General features: G+C 41.5%; 1 protein-coding gene across 10 annotated transcripts in view; it reads right to left on the reverse strand.

Moving 5' to 3' along the window:
• adgrb1a (adhesion G protein-coupled receptor B1a) overlaps window positions 1-21,063 on the reverse strand; it is a 209,780-nt gene that overhangs the window by 13,487 nt on the left and 175,230 nt on the right. For 9 of the 10 annotated variants that reach the window (XM_034226522.1, XM_034226523.1, XM_034226516.1 and 6 more), the window contains 7 exons: window positions 18,698-18,824; window positions 11,299-11,402; window positions 9,699-9,801; window positions 8,081-8,231; window positions 7,929-7,998; window positions 7,579-7,645; window positions 5,628-5,713 (listed from right to left, as the gene is read on the reverse strand). In XM_034226522.1, the coding sequence (XP_034082413.1) occupies window positions 5,628-5,713; window positions 7,579-7,645; window positions 7,929-7,998; window positions 8,081-8,231; window positions 9,699-9,801; window positions 11,299-11,402; window positions 18,698-18,824 (708 nt within the window). Of the gene's footprint in view, window positions 1-3,487; window positions 3,548-5,627; window positions 5,714-7,578; window positions 7,646-7,928; window positions 7,999-8,080; window positions 8,232-9,698; window positions 9,802-11,298; window positions 11,403-18,697; window positions 18,825-21,063 lie in introns of all 10 variants that reach the window. The other variant, XM_034226520.1, reaches the window with a different exon arrangement.

A 21,063-nucleotide genomic window follows, 5' to 3' on the forward strand; every position in this document is an offset into this window, starting at 1 on the left:
GGCAGTGGTATTAAAAAGCAATCAAGACTTTTAGAAACACAACACCATTTTCCTGGACTTGAGGAAGGAGAGGTAAAAGGTGGGTGTTTGGGTGGTGGGTTAGATGCATTAAACCAGGGGGGTCAAACTCAATTTCATGGCGGGCCACATCAGCATTATGGCTGCACTCAAAGGACCGGTTGTAACTTTAAGACTATATAAAAATACATATATAAAATAATGTATTATATTACATGATTGCCTCTGCATTGGATTATTATTGGATAGGGTAATAACTTCATAATTAACTACGTCTGAAAGCAGAAGTCTGGGGCAAATAATTGCAAGTCTCTTCAGAGAGAATGTCACAAAATGATTTAAAAAGAAAAGCCAAATTCTGGAAAACAAGTCCCAATCAAAAAACAGAAGTGACATTAAAAAAAAGAGTCAAATTCTGAGAAATAAACACATTCTAAGAAAAAAGACATATTTAGAAGAAAAAAAGTCAAATTCTGAGAAAAAAGTCAAATTCGAGATGCATTGTGGGACATGTAGTTTATGGGCAACGTGCTTTTGTAAATCATCATGTAACCGTATATTAAACCTATCATATTCTTTGCAAGCTCCGGGCCTTGAGTTTGACACCCCTGCATTAAACAGAATAATGATCTGGTAGAAGGTAGTCCTTCAAGCACGACTTGTTAAAGTTACAGACCGTGTTTTCATTCCAAACCTAATGTTTGATTACACTTCTATTACCAGCTGTAAATACAGAGGCTTGCTGATTGAAAGCATTTAAGCATTTGTTAGGAGAAAGCACACTCCAGTGGTAATTGGAATTAGGCCTCTCCTGTCTGTTTTCATTTTCTCAGAGAATTCACTTCTAATTGTGTGGAAGTAAGCAGCGAGGCCCGTCTCTGAGGAGTGGGCCGGCCTGCTGCAGACGCTGAGCGCTTCATTAATGCTGCACAAATTCATTAGCTTCATTAAACATGTTTTGCATTTGAACCTTTAGAACCGCCCGCAGGAGGGGCGAGCGGTGAAGGGTGGGGGGGTCAGCAAAAAGAAAAGATAGCATTGGAACCTCTTCACTTCCTTCCTATGTCCTCCACATAAAGAGATAGAAACAACAACCACCAAACTCTGCGCAAACAATAAAAGGTTATTTCAAGACAGTCCGATAACGTTCAGCAACCAGCATGAGAAGTCTGAGGGAGATAGATGACCTACTGTGTGCAGTATGTGGAGGAAATGATGACATGTAAAGGTCACTGTGTGTGGAATCTCATTCAATAAGATGATTTGAAGTGAACTGATGAAAGTACAAATGAATTGATGAATTAGTTCTGATTAGTTTTGATCAATATGTGCTTTGCTAAATAAACGCAGTCACTATGTATGGGCTTTCATTCATAAAGTGGTATGATCCCAGACAGGACAGAAACGTTTGCAGAAAGAAAACGTAAAAAATAATAATAGTAAGAAGTGCATAAAACCAGAAAAAATAATAGAATATAAACTATACAATCGTAATGCCGTTTATGTTTTGAACGTGCACGGGCGTGGGTATTTATGAACTCCACAGCAAACGGTCTGTCAGAAGCTTTGTGTGGTTCCAGAGGGAGCTGTATGCACTCTGATATCTCAAGTAAAGACTAGCAGTTTGAACATGAGATCGATCTGCGGTAGAGGAGCTACGTTAGTCACTTAAATACTCTCTGACCGACATGTCTTTGGTCGAGGTGCCAAATGGGCAATGAAGGCGCACGGTTAGATAAGGAGGGAACTGGGTGGAACATGGAAGATGATATCTCTGACTCTAATCCATCCATATTGATATTATTTTTTGTCCAACAATGTTTATAAGAGTTTGATGTGGTATACACCTAGAAAGGAAATAGTTTCATAACATAAACACTGGCCTGTTACCTGTATAGATCACAGTGGAACCCTACCCCTATCAGCGCTGTACCCATATGTTAGTGGCCCCATGCTGTTTCTGGCTGATCACCACTTCCTTCTCTTTCCTATCGGTTGAATCACATAAGCTTTATGAATTGCTTTAATAGAGACTCATCTTGCTGTTGCTGAGCTAGGAAGTAAAAGACCCATCAAATCTCTGTATGGTAACACTGGGCTCAGGTTAAGGGACTGCCATCAATACATACTTAGCACTGTCAACAATAGCATCAGGGCCGGCACCATGTGACAGACACACTGTCAGAGTAGGGGAGTTTTAATATCCCAACGTTGGAAAGCATACATTCAGGGAGCCCATGGTACAGGTAGGAGTTGGACAAGGACTAAGCAGAAGGTTGAGGGGTCACACCAGTGCAACACTTTGAATAACAATGTCTGACAAAGTCATCTCAACTCAAAGACCACATAGTAGCTTTCTGACTATATGTATATTATTAGAAGCAGAATGCCAGCTTCCTTTGGCTACTTGTTGATGGATTGATCTACTCTCAGGAAGTGATAGGACCAGTTTCAGTTGACTGCCTACTAAACTGTTCTCCCTTCATGTAACATGCAATAGTCAACACTCAAAACACATTTAGATATCTACCAGGACATCTTAAAGTCAGGAGCCCCTCCTGCGTGGAAGTGTGTGCATGGCAACAGCATGACATCCCATCATAGCTGTAGGAAAGAAGCATCAACCGTACAGAGTTGGATTTGCTTGAAGTAAGAGGACCAGGTTATCTCAGATGTACTGATCCAAATGGCCAGAATGTACTCCATTGTGTACTCCCTCAAAGTGCAATATAATCACCAGGTATATTCTACTTTTGTGATTCTATCCCTTGAATTAGGTGACTCATTTAAGAGTACACAACAAAGCTATCCGAGCATGGGTTGTGACATATTACGAGGAAAACCCAACCAAAGTGGAGCATATCTGAAGGGACGTTCAGAGTAAAGGAACACTCAAATGCAGGAACAATCTAGTCCTTACTAAACCACAATCTACCGTTCTAGAAGTCACTCCATCAGACACGCTATGCAATCATAACAACACACACACACACACACACACACACACACACACACACACACACACACACACACACACACACACACACACACACACACACACACACACACACACACACACACACACACACACACACACACACACACACACACACACACCACACACACACACACACACACCACACACCACACACACACACACACACCACAATTTCAGTAAATACAAATCATTAATATTATTGCACTGCAACTACTATGTGGTTTTGTTGAAACAGTTGATCTAAAAGCACTACAGAAGCTATCAGAACCTGAGGCAGTAGTGTGTTATGTTCTATTCAGCTAGCAGGAAGTAGCATACATGGCGAGGTCAATAGTGGAATAATCAGGGAAATAGGCAGGAAGTGATAGTAAGCCAATCAGAGGTGCTAGCTAGAGGATTCAGCAGATTTGTAGATGGGCAGGGCTGGTAGCTATACATTAGGAAGAGGGCGGGATGGGCAGGTTTTTTTACCCAATCACTGATGACATGGAAGGGGGCTTCTGAGACTGAGGTGTTCCTGATTGGAGAGCCCTGAGTGAGAGAGAGGGGATTCTGTGCAAACTCAAACATGACATCAGACAGCAAAAACAAGAACAGTTGAACAGAGAGATCATTGAAGAAAGCAAACCATTTCAGAGAGAAAGAAAATAACATTTGAATGCACCAACAATGCCAATGGAGACAAAACAGCCTGCTCGGTAAAGTGGAGCAGGGCTCTGAGGTTTGACCAATGGCTGTTTGAAGGTCTGATACTAACAATGATATTTAAGACTCAAGCTTTTAGTGAACATGTTCTTGCGTACAAAATGTATGTGTAAGTTGACTATTTATGTTTATAACACACTACTCTGACAATGTATGAAGAAACACGTTCTTTTATCAAACTTATAAAGGATCACTCCAACATTTTGGAAAATATCTTTGTTTGCTGCCAAACCCACAGTCAGACGAGGCAACTGGTACTGTTTCAAGCAATCTATAAGCATATACACGCAGATAGGACTTGGTATTGGAGGTGTTCTGGTTTCAGTTTGAAGTCTGAATAGTACTGACCAATACTTTTTGGGCTGGCTTTTAAATGGCCGTAAATTGTCCCTGTGAGGAGCAAAAGAGGTGGAAGGCAGCGACTGAAATGGTATGTCAGAAGACATTGGATATGCTCTGACAACAATTAGGCTTTTTATTAGCTTATAATTAGCTTGTAATTGACGTGAACCGATGCGGTTGTACATGTCGTCTCTCAACTACTCCTGTCTCGAATCTTGACGATAAACATTGTGAACAGAACATTTTAGCCTGGATTTCTGCTGGCTACACCGGAACTTACTAAATAATATGAATTGTTGTCATACCTTTAGCTAATGGGTAGAGATTGTGTTTTCTAGTGGCTTGAAAACAGCCTAACTCACAAGTTAAAAGCAACAACTTTCCAACAGCTCCAAAGATGTCATGGTGACACATCATCGCTAGCAAATGAGATCAATCAGCAGTTATTGCTCCTTCTAGAGTGAGGACAGTTCCTGACCTGGGAGTTTTGACCATTTACCATCATTCATCCACTGCCCAGCAGAACCCTCTCCTTTCACCACTTCAATGCTAGCTGTTCACCCACAACGCTCTTCTCAGTGACAGAAGAACATTGTGTTGTGATGAAAAATGTATTCATAAATCAGATATTTAGAAGATGCACATCATCACTGGTATCACGTACAAGAACACACATGCTCAAACTGTATGTCCCCAGAGTGCTTTGTGCAAAAGGAGCTTTAAATATAATGACAATTAAGTTGTTATGATCCAGTTGCTACTAATAGTAAAACGTTGAAGTTGTTGGAAGGTGCATTTTGAATGACTTTTGACAGAGCTAGTTTAGCGGTTTCTCTTGCGTTAAGTCTTCATGCTAATTTAACCCAAACACATTCTCCACCTATCTTTGTACTAAACAAACAAACAATGATATAAAGGATCATTTTGATGTCATAATCATGTTAGTACAAAACGGTTAGTGTTCTGTTTTAACATCATAAAGTAGGAAACTGTTTGTTCTCTTATCTGTATGAATTCACTGTCAGCAGTTACTTGGTTGAGTGCAATGTTATTATAACCAACACAACCAAGGCACCAGAAATACAAAAGTTAAGATGCACGGTCTTCTTTTTCCTAAAATGTTGAAGTGATAGTATCATGGTGTGTTAAAGCCCTGCTTCCCTCTACTTGAAATAACCAAAGAGGAGAAGAAAAGACACAATGGATTTACAGAACTTGACATCAATAGCAACACCTGCAAACAGAGAGCAATGCAAACATCTCAAAAAAAGCAATGAGATGAGTCATCATCTTGCTCAGTCTGAGCAGGACCAATAACCAGACAGCTTCCCACATCCTTGTTCTTTCCCAATGTTCTAAACCCCAGATGATCATAGTCGTCCTTTTTTGAATCATTCAATTCCAATTGTCTTTAATCAAATTTGCCAACGTTTTTAATCATGGCCCGGGATCATTTTAGGCAAAGAGCCAGTAACAGTGCCCCCCCCCCCCCCCCACACACTGTCTGAGCTATCAGGCTGGTTATAGGTCACTGTGTAAAATGGATGTGTGGTATAAGGCATACCCCGCCCTCTCCTTTAGTTTCATATCAGTAATGCCGTCTTTGGACACCAGTTTGTTAAATACGAGAATTCCAATAACCATGTTAACCTGCCGAAGAGAAGAGGCACAGGATTAATGCAGAGCAAACAGGTTCATTACTGCACATCTAACTGATGATGGTGATGGATGAAGGACACGACAAAACAATGGCAACACACACACACACACACACACACACACACACACACACACACACACACACACACACACACACACACACACACACACACACACACACACACACACACACACACACACCACACACACACACACACACACACACACACACACACACACACACACACACACACACACACACACACACACACACACACACACACACACACACACACACACTAGCTGTACTTCCTGTAGGCTCTGGTCTGTAATCACTAGACTGCATCATCTCACGTTACTTAAACAAACACCAACCAGTGAAGCATGAACACAATGTTTGAATGGATGATTTCTAACATATGAATACATTTTTGAACAAAGACAGACCATGCATAAATTACAAGCATTGAGAAATCAAAGACGGGGCAGGGGTTGTCTTTAATTGTGTTGATTCCAAAGATGTTAATGCTTTTAGGATTCATAGTCTGTGATGCTGTTTAATTAGGTAGGTGTAAAGAGGGAACCCAAAACAAGCTGTTCTCTCCTACTGTAGGTGTGAAGTGAATCACCCAAACTGAAGCCAATGGATTTGGACAGTGCCGTGTGTGTAGGACTGAGATTTAGCCCAGACATAGGTCACAGCAGGAGCTGAGTTGATCATTATCAATACATGTGTCATTATATGTGTTTTGAATGGTGTTCTAATTCAAGCAGCAGCTGTCAGAGTGGATCAAAGGAACCCTGTGCCTGTATGGTCATCATGCGCCTGCTGCAGTGTCCATCCTTTGCTCTATGCAGGTTCAACCATGGACACATTTCAAACAGTAATATGTTGTGTGTATTAAAGCTTGAATGGGGATTTTGAACAGTATGTTTGAGCTGTCCAGATTTGTCGGATAGGGTTTTAAGAGTTTAACAGTTGCCAGTGAAGCTGGCTTTTTAATATGACTTATTGTTTGATCATTATTATCCAATTTTAAAGGTGGACATTTTTTTATAAACTGTAAAGCATACTATACTTTTCGGGCAATATAGCAAAGAACCTAAGTTAATAAGAAAGGAACAAGGTAGGGGAGGAAAGCAAGAGGAAAGGAAGGAAAGGAGGAGGTAAATGAGGAAATGGGATATACTTAGAAATATAGAAACTAAGTCAAATGAAGCAAAAGAAGACCAAGGAAAGGAAATAAGGAAGTCAACAAGTAAATAAAGGTAAAGGAGGTAAAGGGAAATAAGAAAAGACAAAAGCAGGAAAGGGAAATCTGAAGAACATGGTATAATATAAGACGTATATTACGCAAATGTGAAAGGGAGGGAAATAAGGAATTCAATCAAAAAGAGAGGAGGTAGAGAAGTAGAGAAGATCAAGTAAAAGGGAGGAGTCATGGACTATTAACTTATGATCTAATCTGTTTAATTTGACACTGAAGTATTATTCTGAGAAACACTTTTAAAATGTATGACTACATTGCAGTAACAGTTCAATAACAAGTATTTACAGAATAATGGGTTAAATAAAGCATATTTAAAGATCATCTTTGCTGCGTTTATTTTGGTCAACTTTTAATATTGTTTTTTATCTAATGTTAGGTTTGTATTATGAAGTGTTTTACTGTTTCATAACAGCAATGTGAGATTGTTAACATTTTTGCCGTTAAATATCTGCAGTGAGAGGCCGAGTTGGCATGGATTTTGTTGAAAGTGAAAACTGTTACATGATGCTAATGGTCTAAATCTAAATGAAAGCAGATATTTTACAAGCTAACCACAAAGAGGACTATAGAGGAAAGAGGAAATACCAAGACGACAGCTGCAGCAGGTCCAACAAACGCATAGAGAAGACCTCCTTCCAGAGACAGCCAGCAGCTACAGGGGGGCAGGAAGCACAGAGGGAGGGAGACGTGATCAGAAGACACAGGGAGGATGGAGGGGGAGGCGTGGAAGGGGGAGGAAACAGAAGTGTCGCAGAGAGGAGGCACAGAAGGAGGTGAGAGGTCCAGGTCATGGTAAGAATAAGGATGGTAAAAGATATATGGGACAGAGAAAGAGAGAGGTTAATTATGCTGCACACATAAACCCCACCATGTGTAATGTCCCTGCATTCATAGTTAAAGAGGTATATGCTGCAGCTGGAGCAAAGCATGCTTACTAGCTCGGTGTTCCATATCCCTTTGCCTTGGTGAACCCCACTGAGATCGCCACGACTAGTGCAGGGAGACCTGCAGGGAAACACAACACACATTAACAGAGCGGAGATGAGAGAGCAGAGGAACCAATGAGAACAGCAGACAGAAGGCCCACCCCAGCCGAGACACAGGAAGCGCTTGCGTATGATGCGGTTCCTGAGGCGGCCCGTCACCGCCATGTAGGACTGCCACGCCTCGGTCAGAACCCAGCAGAACGACGACAGGAAGAAGAAGTGAAGGAACGCAGCGATCAGGGTGCACAAGACCTGAAGCAACAGAGAAAGTCAAAGTCAACTGCATTGTCAATTTCCCTGTGTGTGTGATACAAGCAGGGAGAGCAGAATGACGTCTCTCACTGTCCCAAAGAATAAGACTATATCAAAAATGATAAGTAATATATACATACATACACATCTGAACACCATCAACACATACTCAAACATATGTATATATAGAAATGTTATTGATTGGGATAAACCCCTTGAGATGCACCATCTCGTTTTCAAGGGGGTCCCGACAATAGCAACAACTTACATACATAAACAAAAAGACAAAATGTAAAACATGACACACAAGACAAACCACATACAGTCTGTTCAGTGAAATTCAAGCAATGCACACAATCATTACAATTTGAGACAGTCAAGCAAATCAGTTTCATCAATATCAGTTATAACAAGTACAGACCAGTTGAAAGTGAGATGATGATAATGCATGTTTAAATAAACCCAATGATGACAGAGATCTAATGGCAGCAGGTCAAGTATTCCAGTCAGTTGGGGCTTTGAACATGAACGCTCTTCTGCCAATACATTTTTTTGCAGAGGGGACAGAGAAATGCATCTGAACAGAATGTCTAACTTGATGATTTGACGAGTAGGGTACGAAATACTGCTTTAAATAAGGGGGATAGTTAAGATACATGCATTTAAAATATCAGCTGAAGCCAATGCATGTGTCTTCTTACATTTAAAGAAGGCCATTTAAGTTGGTTATACATTGTGCAGTGATGTGTACGAAAAGGACAACCAAGAACAAATCTGCATAGTCTGTTGTAGGCTATGTTGAGTGGAGCAAGATCTGATTTATGTGCATTTTGGTAGACATCACAATAGTCCATAATCGGAAGAATAAGTTGAGACGCAATTCTCTTTCGGACACTGAGCGTAAAACAATTGCGAGAGCGGTGTAAAACACAGATTCCGTAATTGACTTTTTGTATTACATGCTTTATATGTAGTTTAAATGAAAGTTCAGAGTCTAGCCATACACCAAGATATTTAAAGTTATCAACTTTATGCAGAGAAGTGCCATCCTTACATGTTATTACTACATTAGGTTTGGATTTGAGCTTCTGCCTGGTACCAAAGACCATAGTATAAGATTTTGTTTTGTTAAGCAGTAGTTTATTGTGTGATAGCCAGTCCTGTAAGATATTAAAATCCGATTGAAGAGAGATCTGAATTTGTGAAAAATCTGATTTGGATTTATATATGACAGTGTCATCAGCATAAAGGTGAGTACAACAATTAATGAGACAAGAAGATAAATCATTTATGTAAATAGAGAACAGAAGTGGGCCCAGAGTTGATCCAGAGTTGTATACATATTATATACACATTAAGAGGTAAAGAGGTTAGAGAATAACATTTAAGAAACAAGTAAGATTTCATAAATCAGACAAGCTGCTGTGATCATTTGTTAAGTAAATACTAACAATACATGGCTCTCACCTTATTCCGAGTCTGTGTCTGTCCGATGAGAATAAGAGCATTGGAGGAGATGATGGAGAGACAGAAGTTGATGAGGATGACTGAGCGCTCAGAGCGGATGTACCTGCCGGACAGAGACAGGAAGGAGACAGAAGGATTTGCATATTGTAAACCATGCATTGTTCATCAGGGTAAATCAGACAGACCCCTTTGCAACCCCAAGTTGAAGTTAACTTTAACCCTGTTGCAAGCTACATTATTGGCCCACTCTCTCCGGTATTTTCCCAATGGGAAGAGAGTAGGGTCCCCATATGTGAGTGTGTCACTTTCTTTAGGGTCCCCAATCATGAGGGATGTTTCCAATAAATGAATAAAATAATTTTTGACCACTTTGTTGTTCAGATATATCACATATTTGTAACTAAATGAGTTTAATGTGTTTTCTTCACTCCGCTGGGAAACTGCTCTCATGTCAAGAAGCATCAGATCAGTGCCTGCACTGCATCGTCCAATCAGTGAGCGATACACAGTAAGGGGGCGGGGCGAGTGTCTGAGGATTTCACCGGAGGATGGTGTCACTACCCGATCTGCAGTGCACATGTGCGAGATGGTCCGCCATATTGGACAACTACATCCGGCAACTCTAATAGGACACTTGACACAGTGGCTTTTAGCAAAGCTCAAAAGGAAAACGAGAGAGAGATGAGTTATTGTTATTACAACGTGACTTCACTATTATTTAACAACTTTTTTAATTGGGTTCTTTTATTTGGGGTTAAGTACATTGTCAGAATAAGTGAGGAATGGATTTAACTTCTGTTAGACAGCCATATGCCAAACATTTTTGCATACATTCACAGTAAATATGTATTCAGTATGATAGCTGTAACAGAAGTTAAATCCATTCCTCACTTATTCTGACAATGTACTTAACCCCAAATAAAAGAACCCCATAAAAAGAGTTGTTAAATAATAGTGAAGTCACGTTATAATAACAATAACTCATCTCTCTCGAGTTTTCTTTTTCAGCTTTGCTAAAAGCCACTGTGTCAAGTGTCCATCTCGGGTTGCCGTCCGGAGTTGTCCAATATGGCGGACCATCTGGCACATGCGCACTGCAGATCGGGCAGAGCTGCAGATCGGGTAGTGACAGATGGTCTGGTGGTTCCTTGGTTATAGCTCCTCCATTATCGCTCCTCGCTCCTCCAGCAGAAATAAGAGCCATGGGACGCTACTCAAGATGGCGCAGACAAATCAACTTCCGGCGATACCGAGACCGAGGAGCGAGGAAATGAGAAATAACCGACCTGAGACGCAGCATTAGCATCTGTCATTACCTCTAAACCTTTTTGCAGCAGAGCATTGAATTGCTAGGTAAATACTTAGACAGAAGCATGACGTGTGCTTGGCTTCCCATGTCAAACCACGGATCAAAAGCTTCCCATGAAAGAATGGTGATTATGTTTTATATTAAAACTTCTCTTCAAGCACACGCTAGCTGTTTGGTCTTCACTTAACACCACCATCGTTGTTTGTGTCTCGGGTTAACTGACATGTTGGCGTGATGTTACCACCTTACATGATTCACTGCTTAGTTACATAGCAGGTCACTGTATCTCACCTCCACACAGACACATAGATGATGATGAGCAGCAACAGAGTCAGAGAAGAAACTCCACAGCCGACGATCAGCGTCACCGAGGGCAGCTGAGTCTTATCCATGTTCTGAAAGAGGAAAGCACACGAACAAAGCTGTGGTCATGTGGTCTGATGCAATCAAGATTCATCAGCTGATCACACATGATGAACACCATCATTACACAGACACTTGGTCCGGTGTGTGGGCTTTGACAGGAGCTGTCAGCAGATGAGCACACAAGCAGAACAAGTCCCTGTTGACTGGGTCACTCGTGGTTCAAAAGCAGCAGACTACATTTCCCTGAGCATCACTTCAGTCTCTGATGTTTTCAGCAGGCCAACCTTCTCACAAATTGTAGCTCACGCTTAAAACAAACTGCAAAACCACTGATGAAGATCGCACGTCTTCGAGGGATCCAAAGTCCCGCTGACATGAAGTCAATTCAACAAAAAAACTATCAACAAGTTACTTTTCTTACTTAAGGGCCATTGAAGGTTCATTTAGTTAGCATGGAATCTGGACCCAAATATCTTCATTAGATCAGCAGAACGGCTTGCTAATGCTGATTCGGGATTCCTGGAGTAACAGAAGAGTGAAACTTCAACTTCAACTCATTATTTGTTTACATGTGACTTCAGGATTCCTGCATAAACCCTATCTGCAGGAATCCTGAAGTCACATGTAAACCCTTTTAAGACCTTTTTAAGACCCTTTCCAGATATGTTAAGACCTCATCGCCACTTTGCGTTTTAACCGGTTACCTTGGCGACACACTTTACCTCACATTGACTAGATACAGTATTGATTGTCCTTCCTCCTTATCTTCCAACCATTTGGACGCAGACTTGCATTTCCCCATAACGATGTTGTTTAGCAACCGGCGTAAACGGACCTCCGCGCTATCAAGCAGTGAGCGTGCGATGTCCTGTTCAGATGACGTCAAATCCAACGGGATGCCATCAATAAACTACACAGAATCACACGACACACCTACGCAATGATTACATTCAGGCAGACTGTAGAATACAACCTCTTTGGACACTTTATATACTTATTGAAAACAAGCTACAAAATGTAATACCTTGGGAAATGCCGTTTAATAATTTTTAATAGCCTTCATTTTCGCTAAATTGATTTATCAACTTTTAATACTTTTTACGACCCCGCGGACACCCTGGTTTACCAAGTATTGGGATGCTATTGATTTGAGCAATGGCATACTGGCTTCCTGTTTTTGCTTGATTTACTGTATTGTATTCATATGTTTCTGATTGTTTTGAGCTGGCAGTAAATAGGGCTGCACAATAAATCAAAACGTAACCAAAATTGCAATATGGACGAGTGCAAATTGCAGGAAGACCAATATTTGTTTAAGGCTAAATATGTTTTAATTGACCATTTGAATGAAGTACTGTGGAGCTGCAGATATCTTGGCCTAGAAATCATATTCTCAAGGACAGGACAAAACTGTTTGGTACAGATCATCATTAAGAATCATTTAATATATTTTTAATTGACAATGAGAATAATAATGCAATGATGGTCATTCCCTCGCATAGCATGAATCATAGCGCAATTGCAATATCAGTCAAACCAATACTAATATTTTTTTTCAAATCTGTAGCTACAGCTCTAGCAGCAACATGTATTCTAGAATCAGAGAAAAGCGAGGTTGTGTGTAGTTGGAAGTATCTGTAAACACATATAGCAAAGATGTCATCAGATGGACGACACGGCCAATATCAAAACTGGCCTCTTGATAATCAGCTACAAAGACGGCTGATTTCACTGGAGACTCACATGAGGGGGTTCAGTCAGTTAGAGCGGGTAGCCCCAGCTGGCTGTCTGCACAGTGTTTATGGTGGTCAGTGGAGATCTAAAGGTTAGAGGGATGACGTCACACCCGCACGCACGCACAGTATTGGACCGACCAACATTGCCTCCCCTAGCGCCAATAGAGCCAGTAAGCATGCCCACAAAGAGAAAGTAAGAAATAATTAAATAAGGCCAAATATAGCCAAGGTAACTACACAAGTGATGTTTAAAGTCCAATATGGCTCTTCACAACCATAAACACCCCCATACACAGGCCTTATGATGGTATGTAGTGTTGTGACCAAGTGAAAAGGGTTAAGGTGACGTGAAGGGACAGTTTCATGAACAAAGCTTTGCAGTTGGTGAGGGGGGTGGTTCGGAGGAGGGTTAAACATGGAGGGACTTGAGGGAGTTTCACCCCCCCACTTCCCTAATTGGCTGAGTTTATAGCCTGTCTTGTCTCCAGGTGTGTGTGCTGGGGCCAAGTTAATTAAATCCCTCTGATGAATCTGCACTGCAGTGAGTTCCTTCTCTAAAAGCAGGGGGAAGAACACGATTATGAGTGCATTCAAATGGAAAGGCGTCTGCTGAGACAGAAACACTTTTACTTCCTCCTTAGCCAATGACAGAGCTCTGCAGGAAGTCTCCCGCAGTTTCTAAAGAGAGCGCTACCATCCACACTAAAGTGACCAGACTGCATTATTCCACATGAGCAGCTACCTCCACTGAGGAAGACCATGGGATGTCATTTCATTTAGAAATCTATTAGATGAAGCTCCTGCCAATATTGGCAGTAAACAAATATGATTGCTTAAGCAAATTGCACAGGTATCAATTACACTCAATGGTATGCAAATGTTATTCTACTGATTGGAATATTAATCAAATAAAAGTAATTCATGCTTCCTAGTAATGGGGCCTGGCTGTAAATATAATATGTTGACTGAAATAAATGATAATAAAATGTGAAACTATTATGGACTAAACCATACTGAAAGGGAAGTATTCAGATCAGTTAAGATCTGGAGTCAGGTCATGGTTAGCTTAACTTAGCAGACGGAGGGAAACAACATATAATCTTGCTTGTTTTATCAGTGCTTCTAGGAGAAGGTGCATGCCTAAAGTGTCTGTTGATGAACAGCAGCTGGGTGCAGTGCACAGCTTCCTGGAGCGGTGTTTTCATCTTGAGTTTTCCAGGCAATTGGGGAGAATCCAAGAAATCTTAACGCTAACCCTAATTAAACTACAGCTAAGCTTTTGCATCGGTTACACAGGAGGAATAACATGCTTTTAATTGAGCTTTATATGTACTGAAAGAGGGATGTTGTTGCCTCGGACAGAGCTTATGCTAAGCTAACTAGCTGCTTGCCCCAGCTCCATATCTACCATGCAGACACAAGAGTCACATTAATCTTCTCATCTAACTTTTAGCAAGACAGCCAATGAGCACAAAACGCTAAAACTATTAACTAGCCATTAGTAAGCCAACTCAAAAAGCCAAATCTGAATACAGCATTCAGATCACACAGCCAAGACATTCCTCCGTACAACTTGTATGATGGCATGTATGACTACCATAGATATACAGTATGTGGTGTGTCCTGCATGCCCTCTGTTATCCGACTATGATGGCCCTGAATTGGCCTACAGCCCCGCAGACCTCAGTCGGTCCTATTTATTAACGTGTTACTGTTAGAATGTGGGCTAATTGGCCACAGAGGCTTGCTACTGCATCTATCCTGCCAGCACATTCAAACAAGCGTACGCAGGCTTAAAACATGTTACAAGAACACATCCCCCCCCCCAGAACAGAGAGGAACACACTAGCAGCGGTTTGGGGCCTTTGCCTTGACTGCATGTGCATTCTTTTCTCAGTCTGCCCCTCTAAAAGCCTGCAGCGGCGTTGAACTGAGCAAAATGGACACGAGAGGTGGCAGCAAGAGCGTAAATGATGTAGTAGGAAGAGAAAGGAAGCGAGGGCTTAAATGTAACACAGCAACTGAGGATGGAAAATGGTGTGATGAAATGACTGAGGCAGAGAAAGAAAAGAGGAGAGAGGGGGAGGCAGAGAGGGAAAAAAGGGGTTGGGTGTTTATCATGCTGGGGCAGTAGGAGGATAGCTGCAGTCAGAGCGGCTGGCCGTTTAGCAGCTACTACGTGTTGCAGTAGGAATAATTAGCATGACTGCCTCGCAATAACTAGACTGTGCAGAGAGGGACACTGAATGAGGGAGGAGAGGAGATGGCTTTGAATGAACCACCACAATCTTCCCTCAGGGTGTGTGAAGCCTCTGGGCTGCTACAGAGCTGTGGACAGGCTGCCTCTGCACACATGGAGGCAGGCTGCAGGAGGACAGCTAGCTGAGGAGGCACCATGCTCCACTGTACGGGCTAGCTTATCTTCCTGTTTCACAGTTGTACCTGTTTCTGGACAAGACAAGAGTCTGAACGTGAACATTCTTTAGGCTAAATGCTAATTACATTATGGCAACAGGCGCATTCATGACAATGCTAATGCTGTTCAGACACATATCATGTATAACATGTTCATCACCTCAGTTTCACATGTTTAGATGAAACACATTCTGTTAATGTTTGCTAAATATAGCAATACATTTCATATTTGTCAAGACCTGTTCTTTATGTAAAAGATAAGCAACCAGCTAGCATGGCAGCTAACATCAGCTACAATATGATAAATCTTACGCTATGGATGGATGGATGAACGGATGGATAGATAGATATGAAAATAATCCTCAATCGCAGGACAATCTTATCAAATGTAATGCTAATTTATTTGGGAACAAGCATGACTCGAGCACATCATGTATTTGACCTGGGTTTACAACACATATTTGGTCAATGAAAATTCTAAAAAGACAACATTTCTCTCCACCATAAAATGATCAAATGAAACATTATTTGTGCTGGACTATCGAGGGCTGTTGTTATATTGTCTAGCATAAGCCACATATCATGCCTTGCTCCATAAAAACAACCTGAGCTGTTCAGTGTGTCTGCTTGTTGAGGTGAGACCCCCTGACACACACTCAGCCACAGCTAACAGCTAAACTGAACATTAGCTCTGGGATGGGGACGGGCGTTGGTACTGTGACTGATGTCTGTTTTCATTATTGATTGACCGATTGATTCATGTGTAGTTCTCTGACTGAACATTAGCTGTCTAAAATGGTAAAGAATATGTCAAACATCCACCGTACATATAAATGCAGCAGTTTCTTTGAACATGCTGTAGCTAATGCCCAACAGTTAAACACCATAAAGGTCATCATTGTGCAATGATAAGAAGCAAATGAATAGCTACAATAATTAGTAGCAACTTCCAATTGACTCAAAGGAAACCCAATGTTTGCCACACATACACTTCACCAATGTCAACATATATTTGGCAACTCATTGTTATTTATTTTTTAAATCTGCCCAAGAGATGAACATGCAGGGGTTTCCCTTCCCTCTGCCCATCTCCTGCCTGTTCCGTAGGCTATCGAGAAAAAAGGTTCTGCTGCCAATCACACATGCTCTGCAGAAACCCCACAGACACTTTCTCTGTGTGTGTGGTACTACGTCTGACACGGTTAACAAGATGAATACCAATCTTATGTCTGTACATAATGTATGAAGCTGAAGACAATGATGTGGTTGGCCTAGCTTACCCAAATAAAGTGTTGAAAGGTGTACATGTAAAATCAAGTTAAGAGAATGTTGAATCTTTGACCACAGACTTACAACTAATGGACAGTAGAAAAACAAATGCATCTGTTGTTCCCCTTCTTCACCACAGAATCTAAACATTACATGACATGTATGTGAGTCGCTTTTATCCAAAGCGACTCACATACTCAGTACTGTGGGCAATCCCCACAGGAGCACTTTGGGGTGAAGAGTCTCAGGGACACAACGACATGCCGACTGCAGCGGGGTTTGAACCTGTGACCCCCTGATGGTGATAGTTCAATGTTAAAAATGTTTTAAAATATTTTGTAAACATAGCTTAGCGTTATGACATGAGCAGTGATTGTGTGATGCTTATCTGAGTCATGCGTCCACATGTGGTATCATCATGTACAGAGAGTGAGACCAAAGGAAAAATCAGTGCACAGCAATCACTGTGACGCACGCTATAGCTGGAGATGTTCCACAGAAGTATCCCATAGACATTTCTGTGTGTACACGTTAAACAGATTACATGTTTACCACAGCTTCGAGTCATTTTGTTTAGCTAGGCTAAATATGTCCTGAATCCAGGTTTAATTACCAAGATATGGAACTATTTCACAACAGGAGGGTTGAATTAGCATTGACCAATCATTTATTCAACTGATTAACATGAACTAGTCATTTCAGCACTGAGCACAAATCACAAAGGGAACACACCAGTGTAGCTTCCAGCAGCAAAGCATACAGCACCTTCTATCACATCCGTTCCTCGTGGTCATATACCTCACAACTGCAAATATCTTGAACAAAATAATGAAATATGTGTGTCTCAAGGTGATAACCCCAAGCTTTCTCCACCTGACCTTCTTTCAGGGCTGCAGCTAGCAGGAAACAGCACCTCTATGTTTTTAAGAAAGCTTTGGTGCCCATGCTGTTACCAGGGCAACTAGTGAACAAACTGCTTCCGAGGCAATTTCCAGTCTAATAATAACTAATCGCACTGAATGAAAACTCCCCTCCAACACACTGCCCTTTCCCCAAAGAATCTGGGGCAGGTTTGAGTCTGTGACACACACACACACACACACACACACACACACACACACACACACACACACACACACACACACACACACACACACACACACACACACACACACACACACACACACACACACACACACACACACACACACACACACACACACACACACACACACACACACACACACACACACACACACACACACACACTGCTGTGTCCATGCTGCAGACACAATGTGAATTACAGTGCTGTAGTCTTTTTTAAATGTGTGTTTCTTTGCATCACTGGATTGTCATGCAGCACCTTCTCCATCGGGCCTGGTAACCATGGAGACACCATCGCCTGTCTAATGTGTTGGAATATGCAAATATGAACAACAATTTCTGGATGGAATACAGAAGGTGGGGGTGGGGGTGGGGGGTGCATGCAGGTATGATCCTGAGCTATAACATGATGTTAAATCCCACTCACCATGTCAGTGTGTGACAGTGATCAGCACCATCGTAATGCTCAGTGCTGCCCTATGTGTGCATCCCTCCTGGAACATCTCCTTCTAGGTGCAACATTAATTAACAACCCCCACCCCCTGCAACATAATAAATACAATCCTTTCCCTTGGCAATGCTATAATAACCTTTGTTTGCAGCATGGCTATGGTATGTCCAGACAGAAAGGGAAGGAGGGGGACAGAGAGGGAGGATCTGTTGATATGTAATGACAATGACGCCCTTTGGAGAGGGAAAAAAACACAACAGCTGATGCATTCACATAAAACCCCCCCAAAACACACCGTTTACCGACAGCTTTACCGTTAACGAAGTCAAAGGGAGGTTGTCCGACTTACCATTTCGGTGTTTAGCCGTGCTAAAATGGCGAAGGTGGACAGTCTGTCACACACGCATTTGGTTCTGAAGGAGTCGACTAGCACGGCTTTGCAGCCCCTGGCAGACCAGGATCCCAGCAGAGAGGAGCTACACGGGAGAAACACACACAGACACACACGTTCACACACACAGAGAGAGCGATGCGGTGAATTCAGAGGCAGCCCCGGCAAAAGAGAAAACAGCGGTTCAAATCCCACCGCGTTACACCGGCTATTTAATCCACTTTACATCTCCGCCGGTAGCACAGGCGCGGAGAGGAGCGGCGATACGCGGTGTGAGGAGCGGCGAGAGGAGCGGCAAGAGGAGCGGCGATACGCGGTGTGAGGAGCGGCGAGAGGAGAGCCGGGACCACACTTCCGACTGCCCCACACATTTAATGTGATTATTTGAATATAAATAATCACAATAGTTATCAGGATTATTATCATTATTTATTATGGATGCCTTGATTAGCACTTTTATTTGTTGCTGTTAAATGTCAGGTAAAACAGACTAAGATTGACAACGACTTCCTGTTAGAGCTTTTGTATTCATCACACTGCCAACTGCCCCACTGATTTACTATTATTATTATTATTATTATTATTATTATTATTATAGACGTTGTAGTGTAAGTAGGCCTACTTTATTTTTATTAATATTACCCACAATTACTATCCGACTTTATCCAATTATTATATAATACCCCTCATTTGTATTATTAATAATAAAACAACCATTTATTTGCTCTGTTATTCCCCTTTGTATGCATATTTTTGAAGAATTGTCACATGGTGCCTTGATTAGCACTTTATTAAAAACAATTGGAGCAGAAAAAGCCTGAAAACATGTTTTCTTCACTTCACTGCCAACTACCCCACCAATTTACTTTATTTGTATCCTTTTATTATTATTATTATAGACGTTGTCCTGTTATTAAGTTAGTGGCTGCATATTACATTACTATAATACATTTTTAAATAAATATGACCCATAATTATCATCTGTATTATTATATAAACAAACTTTTATTATTTATAATTTGAAAAATCCCTATGCCTACGAAGGGAATCACAAAGCGAAGGGATTGTGTCACGTGGTGAGTTGATTAGCACTTTTATCTTTTTGTTAAATACCATATTATATCAACACCTTATTAACATTATACTGGCATTCCATTGCTTTGCTCATCATTTTGTGGAGGGAAAGACGCTTCAGAACCCCCCCCCCCCCCCCCCCCCCGCTGGAAACAGGTTTATCTGTGTTCTTACCACAAAAACCCAAATAATTGATGATGGTTAGTTGGGAATGGTTAAGAATACGTTAAACATCTTTCCTGGTGGCCTGAACTTTCCACATTAGACATTTGTAGAAGTGGAAGACAAAGTTATTTGACATTTGTATCATTTCCTGTTGAAAAATGTAGATTGTGTCAGTTATGACGAGTAATGACTTTTGCACTAATAGTTCTTATAGTGTATAGCTACTCAAGTATTAGAGGTCATATTGAATAGGGACACAGCTCTTCTCCATCATCATCACTTCACTGTTTAGAGTGGTGCAAAGTATTTTGTTGATGAATCAAAGCAGTTCGACATACAATATAATTCATATTTCTCGCAATTATTCAGAGAAACTCAATTTAGCCAGGCTCCTGATACAGACTGGCCCTACTGATCCAGTGCACAGAGAAATTAAGCAAATATGTAAAAGTGATGAAAAACCAACCAAGTCTTATAGATTAACCACATGGCAGAAACAGGCGACAGACTTCAATTATCTTCCAACACATGTACATCCACTTGATTGACTTCAATTAACAGACTTGTGCAGCACGCAGGTTTGGACTTTAACTTGTACTCGGGTCATGGAATCCTAATTAATTTGTTAGGCACATAGGAAGCTCTTGAAATGTCAATAGTGTTGCATTTTCAAAAGACGCTCAGAGGAACCCAAAGAGTCTACACAGACTAAAGGTCCTTACACACCAAACTGACACCAAAGAACACGTCCCGACGGAACGTCGCCTCACGTCTCCTGCGTCTTGGCCAACAGTCGCACTGGAACACACCGCAAAGACTTCAGCCGACGGCCAAGAAGCACGTACGAACTGCGCATGCGTGAGTGGCAATAACTCTCCTTACCAGCAGGCGGCGGTAGTGTGTATTCCTCATTCAAAAGAGGCAACAACCGGAAGACAGACTGCGTGATAACCGAGAGAAGAAGAACAGACTGCGTGATATAAACAAACAACAAATAGTGCGTTCCATTTTCACTCTACAGCGAGAAGCTCACGGGGCTTTCCCGAACCTGTCGAGAGCTGGAGTTAAATGAAATCTCAGATTTG

The sequence above is a fragment of the Gymnodraco acuticeps genome, unplaced genomic scaffold (assembly GCF_902827175.1).
Source record: "Gymnodraco acuticeps unplaced genomic scaffold, fGymAcu1.1, whole genome shotgun sequence".
Taxonomy (NCBI): Eukaryota; Metazoa; Chordata; class Actinopteri; order Perciformes; family Bathydraconidae; genus Gymnodraco; species Gymnodraco acuticeps.